Consider the following 7,304-nt stretch of genomic DNA (forward strand, 5'->3'; position numbering starts at 1 on the left):
AGGAATTTGGATGGGTATATGAATAGGAAGGGTTTGGAGGGATATGGGCTGGGTGCTGGCAGGTGGGACTAGATTGGGTTGGGATATCTGGTCTGGTGAATTGGCCATGCTAAATTGCCTGTAGTGTTAGGTAAGGGGTAAATGTAGGGGTATGGGTGGGTTGCGCTTTGGCGGGTCAGTGTGGACTTGTTGGGCCGAAGGGCCTGTTTCCACACTGTAATCTAATCTAATCTGAAAAAGGAGTTGGGAGGTCATGTTGCAGCTGTACAGGACATTGGTTAGGCCACAGTCGGAATACTGCATGCAATTCTGGTCTCCTTCCTATCGGAAAGATGTTGTGAAACTTGAAAGGATTCAGAAAAGATTTACAAGCATTTGCCTGGTTTGGAGGATCTGAGCTACAGGGAGAGGCTGAGCAGGCTGGGGCTGTTTTCCCTGGAGCGTCAGAGGCTGAGGGGTGACCTTACAGAAGTTTACAAAATTATGAGGGGCATGGATAGGATAAATAGACAAAGTATTTTCCCTGGGGTCAGGGAGTCCAGAACTAGAGGGCATAGGTTTAGGGTGAGAGGGAAAGATATAAAAAAGACCTAAGGGGCAACTTTTTTCATGCAGAGAGTGGTATGTGTATGGAATGAGCTGCCAGAGAATGTGGTGGAGGCTGGTACAATTGCAACATTTAAGAGGAATTTGGATGGGTATATGAATAGGAAGGGTTTGGAGGGATATGGGCCGGGTGTTGGCAGGTGAAACTAGATTGGGTTGGGATATCTGGTCGGCATGGACGGGTAGGACCGAAGGGTCTATTTCCATGCAGTACATCTCTATGACTCTATGACTCTATCTGAATTTAGGATTATCTGAACAAGATCTCAAGGTCCTGTAAAAACGGCAGTAGGCAACTCAGCATTCAGTTACTAGTTAAACAGCATTATGGTGTGCATTGCCAGATAACCGAGAATTGGGCGGCACGGTGGCTCAGTGATTAGCACTGCTGCCTCACAGCACCACGGCCCTGGGTTCAATTCCCATGTCAGGCAACTGTCTGTGTGGAGTTTGCACATTCTCCCTGCGTCTGTGTGGGTTTGCTCTGGGTGCTCCGGTTTCCTCCCACAGTCCAAAGATGTGCAGGTTAGGTGAATTGGCCATACTAAATTGCCCATAATGTTAAGTGCATTAGTTACAGGAATGGGTCTGTGTGGGTTACTCTTCGGAGGGTTGGTGTGGACTTGTTGGGCCAAAGGGCCTGTGTCCACACTGTAGGGAATCTAATCTAAAAAGTTTGATAATTGGCACTCAATTTACTGCTTGTTTACGTTGGTCAGTTATTGGTTAAATGGCATTATGGTGGATATTGCCGGATAACTGGGAGATATTCAGATAACTGGCACTCATAAATTACTGCTCATTTCCAGTTATCCGAACGATCAATTATCCAAACAAAATACTCCCTGCCCGTCTTGTTTGGATAATCGAGGTTCTACTGTACTTGAGTAGGGATTGGGGCACCTGTGAACAGAGAAAGCAATGGTACATCCCCTTAACCACAGTGAAAAAGAAAAAGATTTTCAAAGTCACCTTTTTTTAAATCAGCAGTCATTAAACTCTTAAGGGGTGAGACATATGCCTTAAAAATCCATTTTCAAAGGTTGTTTTGTGGTGATTAACACTGTTTAAAATTTACATTTGAATAGACAAGATCCAATATTGTTGGTGGGCAAATCATGAATTTCATCCTATCCCTTATAAAGAGAAATCTCGATTATCTGGCATTCGCTTAACCAAATTTCATACTATCCGAACAAGATCGCAAGGTCCCAATGCTTGGTTAACTACGTTATCCGGCATTCGGTTATCTAGCTTTTGATTAACAGAACAAAATACTTCCCGCCCGTGTCCTTTGGATAACTGAAGTTCCTCTTTCAATGCTAAATCTCTCTGTAAAATACTGGTACATCAAAACTTCTGGAGGATGAGGTCAACTTAAACTGTAGCTTCTAATTCCATTGTTACTTTTGGATGGATGGATGCTGCTATTTGCAGTCTCATTTACCCTTGTCTGAAATAGTGAGTGCTCATAATCTCCTCAATATTTATACAGTAAAATTCAGGGTGTAAACACTTGACAATTAATCCTGAGAAATAAATAACTTTTTTTCAGTATCTAAAATCAACTAAAATGTTCACTGAAATCAGTGTTGTCAATATTCACGACACTGTGATTATGCATTATTCTTGCAATATATGCAACTCACCAGAATTGAAGCAAGCTGCAGATTTTTCCACACTGTCCCTTCTACCTTTGCTTTTAACCTGAATATTCACAATTGTGTTGAATACATTAAAATTAAAATGCAATAAATTATTTAGAAAATAATTCTTGAGAAGTGACAGCTTTACTGGATACCTATTAAATGGCATATATTAAGATGGGATGATGCATCCTAACCACCCACAATTCTCTCTCACTTCGCTTGAAGATACTTGGGTATGTTTCTGCATTTATTTTTTTGTGCATATGTTATCCATTAAGTCATTTGTTTCTGTGATTGGTGTCCTTTGAAAAACCTATGGAAATGAACTGTGCCTGCAGACAGAAACAGTTGAGAACTGATTGGGCACAGCAGTTTGAACATTTTGCTAATCAAAAGGGAAAATAGGAAATTAACAGAAAAATCTGATATTTTCATCCTGCCTGTAATTTATTTTTCTATTTCTCTATCTAACTGGCCTGTTGACAGCATTCCAAATCTGTGCAAATAAGTTAAACACAGTAATTTCTTCTATAGCGTGATGGTTGTGTTCCGGTGCAACCCCATGCCATACGAGAATCACATAATACAAATAACATGTAAATTGTTGGTGATGCAATCACACTACAGCCAAGACATACTTTAAAAGTTTGTGCTTTAGAAACAGTGTCTCTATCCATTACAGTGAATTCGTATTGAGGAAATGCATGTTATAGCAGAACGACTTGTACTGCTGTCAGAAATAAACATTGTGAGCAAGCTTCATAATTATCCTGACGTTTACCTTGCAACAATATATTTGTTTACAATCATTGTTTCCTACAGTACAGCAGTGACTACATGTCAAAAGGACATCATTGGCTTTAAAGAGCTTTTGGAGATCCTGTGCACATGATGGGCACTGCAAATAATGCAAGTCTTTCTTTTCTGTCTCTAATCAACGTAATATAACACTAGGAAGTAGTAAAATAACCTGCAACTGCCACAATTCATAAAATTGAAATTGGAAGCATCTTTTCAGATTTGTGCTGAGTGGACATTTATTTGCATTTGTACTTTTAGCCATTATACATGCCACTGGACAGTTGGTAATGGTTCTGTGACCCCAAGCAACACACTGAGCTCAGCTTCTGGAAACCCTCAAAGCCCATTTATTGGAGGAAGCCTGAGTTTGCCGACAACTGCTTCATCCTTGGCCACTATGACAAGTTCAAGTGAAACAGCAATGGAGGTACTCAGTGACTCTCCACTCGCTAGACTGGCGGCATCGTCATGGAACTCAGCTTCATCCTCATTCTGATGGTGCAATGCATATCACATTTGATTGATGTAGTCATCTATTTCAGAATGACTGGGAATTAAAACAGTTCCTACTGTTCTATATATTTATCAAGTTTAGTTTTAAGTATTTCTGCTGTGAATTGTGGGTGAGAATGGTTTCCAAGGGAATAAATTGTGCTCTAGGTTAGAAGGTAACCTAGGAAAGAAGTCTTTCTGACTGAAAATCCCCACCAGCTAAAATGAATTCAAAACAAGCATATTGTATGAGCACAATTCAGTTTACACTGAACCTAAAGTTAAAGTTAAAGTACAAAATTTAATATAGTTTTATAGTGATCTTAAAATCTAAGTTGAAGAAGCTGTATTGTTTGCTAACTGGTCCAATGCATTCCTAATTAGACTACCCGCATTTCGGCCTCTGTAAATTTGAAGTCACTAAAAAGCAGCCTGCGTCCTAACTCTCACCAAGTCACATTCAGCCATTGCACCAGTGTTCACTTAACCGTCTCCTTAAGCCATGCCTTGATTTAGAAATTTTCTTCCTTAATTGTTTTCAAATCCCGACATGATTTCTGTTTACCAAGTTTACTATGCAGCCTCCCAACCCACTGAGATATCTGTGTTCCACTCAATCTGATCGCATGAGCATCTTCCATTTTAAGTGATCCAAACTTGGAGCTGTGCCAAAAGACTAAAATCTGAAATTTCCTCCCAACATTTCTTGGCATTTTTGCTCCTTTCAGGCACTCAATAACACCTTCCCCTTTGATGTATGTGGATCAGAGTCTTTTTTTTCTTGATCCTGTTTGCTAAGACAACTTATAAATGCAAGACATTATTGATAAAGTGAAGAGTGAAAATAATGTGGTAGGGGTACTGTCAAATTAGCTTTGCATTATATCTAATGCCAATATCAAATTTGGGTGTGCTTGATATTAAGATACTGTAAATAAAAAGATCAACTCCTGGTGGTAGATTTCCTCTTAATCCCAAAATACATTATAGCAGAATTGACATGGAGTTACATTGTGTTGTTTCCTTTAACTGCAATTTGCCCAATGTGGTGAACATGAACTATTGAGGACCTGAAACTTAGATTGTGTTCAGTACAAATACAATTTCTGTAATTTTTTGTGCTGAAAGCAGTTCTTGCTCATAAAATTGGTCAAATATCCCAAATCCAATTAACTACCATAATGTATTTCTGCTAATTGTCCTCATTTGTGGGCCTGAGAAAGTTCTTAACATTGAGGCTTTTTGTACAGATAAGGATGCTAAACCGCATAGAATCATAGTTTCATTTCAGCACAAAATAGGGCTAATTGACCCATCATGTCTGTGCTAACCCACTACCAGAGGAATTCGCCTCACATCACTCCATTTCTGTAGCCTTATAAATGCTTCCACTTTAGATTATGGTCTAATCCTCAGATGAAAGCAATGACTGAAACCGCCCTAACCATAAAAGATTATTATCTTTTAAAAGCTTCAAAATATTTAATATACCAAAACCTTCTTGCCGTAATGAAATGAATAAATGGTTCACTGTGGTTTTCTCTGTACACAACTGAAAATACTTTTAATCAAGTTATTCAAGACTGGTTGAGCAACACTCTGATTAAATTTTTTATTTTTTTTGTTCTGGACCATTTTTATGTGAATAAATAAAACTAGACCACATTGCCATGTATGTCAAGAAATACTTCTTAAAAAGGGGGCTCAAAAACAATTGCATTATGAAACACAGCCCTATTGTGCTGGCTAATAAATTATTGCATGGTATGTAAATAAGTTGGATATCAGAGTAAACAAATTCAATTCCAAAACCTGGTACAGAATGCACCCAAAGTGGAAACTCACTCCCACAGTGTAAAACAGCTTGTTCACATTTTTAAGATGAATATGTGCTTCAAAATGACCACAAAAATATTTAATCCTTTCAGTACTGGAAAGATCTTAATACTTTCTAATGAGGGAAGAGGATATTGTTCAATTTCAGTTCTATATGTGTTTGAATATTTGTTTCTGTACAGAATCTGTTTAAATGTACTTGTATACAATGTTATGATATTAAAAATTGAGGTCAAAACCTTAGTCATTTGTTATAATTTAATTTTCTCATTAAGCTGTTTTCTCTCAATCAATTCACTTTGGCTTCATGTCATCAAACAGTTGTTTCAGAGGTAAACTAGATTTTGCAGAATTATGTGATTTAGGGATCCACGATTGTCCTACTGCCCTCAACTGTTTGTTACTCACTGCATCTTAACTTCAGATTGGTGAAGTTGGAGTATCAATCCAGAAGGTGGAGCATCAGGAAGATGGAATATCAATTGCTAATATTTGAAACAATACTGGATATTGCTAGAGAAATTCAACAGGTCTGGCAGCACCTGTGGAGAGAAAGCCAGAGTTAACATTTTGAGTTCAGTGACACTTCTTCAGAATTGATAGTAGCTTTGGGAGGTCAAATGCTAGAGGAAAGTACCTTTTCACTGTCAACGGGGGTGGTACCAGGGGACTGGAGAGTGGTGAATGTTGTGCCCCTGTTCAAAAAAGGGAATAGGGATAACCCCGGGAATTACAGGCCAGTTAGTCTTACTTCGGTGGTATGCAAAGTAATGGAAAGGGTACTGATGGATAGAATTTATGAGTATCTGCTTGATTAGGGACAGCCAGCATGGATTTGTGAAGGGTAGGTCTTGCCTTACAAGTCTTATTGAATTCTTTGAGGAGGTGACCAAGCATGTGGATGAGGGTAGAGCAGTGGATGTAGTGTACATGGATTTTATTAAGGCATTTGAAAAGATTCCACATGGTAGGCTTATGCGGAAAGTCAGGAGGCATGGGATAGAGGGAAATTTGGCTAGTTGGATAGAAAACTGGCTAACTGGTCAAAGTCAGAGAGTGGTGGCAGATGGCAAATATTCAGCCTGGAGCCCAGTTACAAGTGGAGTTCCGCAGGGATCAGTTCTGGGTCCTCTGCTGTTTGTAATTTTTATTAATGACTTGGATGAGGGAGCCGAAGGGTGGATCAGTAAATTTGCAGATGATACGAAGATAGGTGGAGTTGTGGACAGTGAGGAGGGCTGTTGTCGGCTGCAGAGGGACTTAGATATGATGCAGAGCTGGGCTGAGGAGTGGCAGATGGAGTTCAACCCTGCCAAGTGTGAGATTGTCCATTTTGGAAAGACAAATAAGAATGCGGAATACAAGGTTAACGGTAGGGTTCTTAGTGAGGTGGAGGAACAGAGGGATCTTGGGGTCTATGTACATAGATCTTTGAAGGTTGCCACTCAGGTGGATAGAGTTTGTAAGAAGGCCGATGGAGTATTATCGTTCATTAGCAGAGGGATTGAATTCAAGAGTCGTGAAGTGATGTTGCAACTGTACAGGACCTTGGTTAGGCCACATTTGGAGTACTGTGTGCAGCTCTGGTCGCCTCACTTTAGGAAAGATGTGGAAGCTGTGGAGAGGGTGCAGAGAAGATTTACCAGGATGTCGCCTGGAATGGAGAGGAAGTCGTACGAGGATAGGTTGAGAGTTCTCAGCCTTTTCTCGTTGGAACGGCGAAGGATGAGGGGTGACTTGATAGAGGTGTATAAGATGATCAGGGGAATAGATAGAGTAGACAGTCAGAAACTTTTTCCCCGGATACAACAGAGTGTTACAAGGGGACATAAATTTAAGGTGAAGAGTGGAAGGTATAGGAGGGGATGTCAGGGGTAGGTTCTTTACCCAGAGAGTAGTGGGGGCATGGAATGCGCTGCC

The 7,304-nt window shown here is 39.9% G+C and overlaps 1 protein-coding gene across 1 annotated transcript in view; it reads left to right on the forward strand.

The window, feature by feature from the left end:
• Positions 1–3,552, forward strand: part of LOC122555524 (T-box transcription factor TBX19-like) — a gene marked incomplete at its 5' end in the record, with an annotated part of 13,340 nt that extends 9,788 nt beyond the window's left edge. The window contains one exon of the mRNA XM_043701545.1: positions 3,315–3,552. Within this exon, the coding sequence (XP_043557480.1) occupies positions 3,315–3,552 (238 nt within the window). The remainder of the gene's footprint in view (positions 1–3,314) is intronic.
• Positions 3,553–7,304: the final 3,752 nt, after the last annotated feature.

This window comes from Chiloscyllium plagiosum, chromosome 12 (genome assembly GCF_004010195.1).
Source record: "Chiloscyllium plagiosum isolate BGI_BamShark_2017 chromosome 12, ASM401019v2, whole genome shotgun sequence".
Lineage (NCBI taxonomy): Eukaryota > Metazoa > Chordata > Chondrichthyes > Orectolobiformes > Hemiscylliidae > Chiloscyllium > Chiloscyllium plagiosum.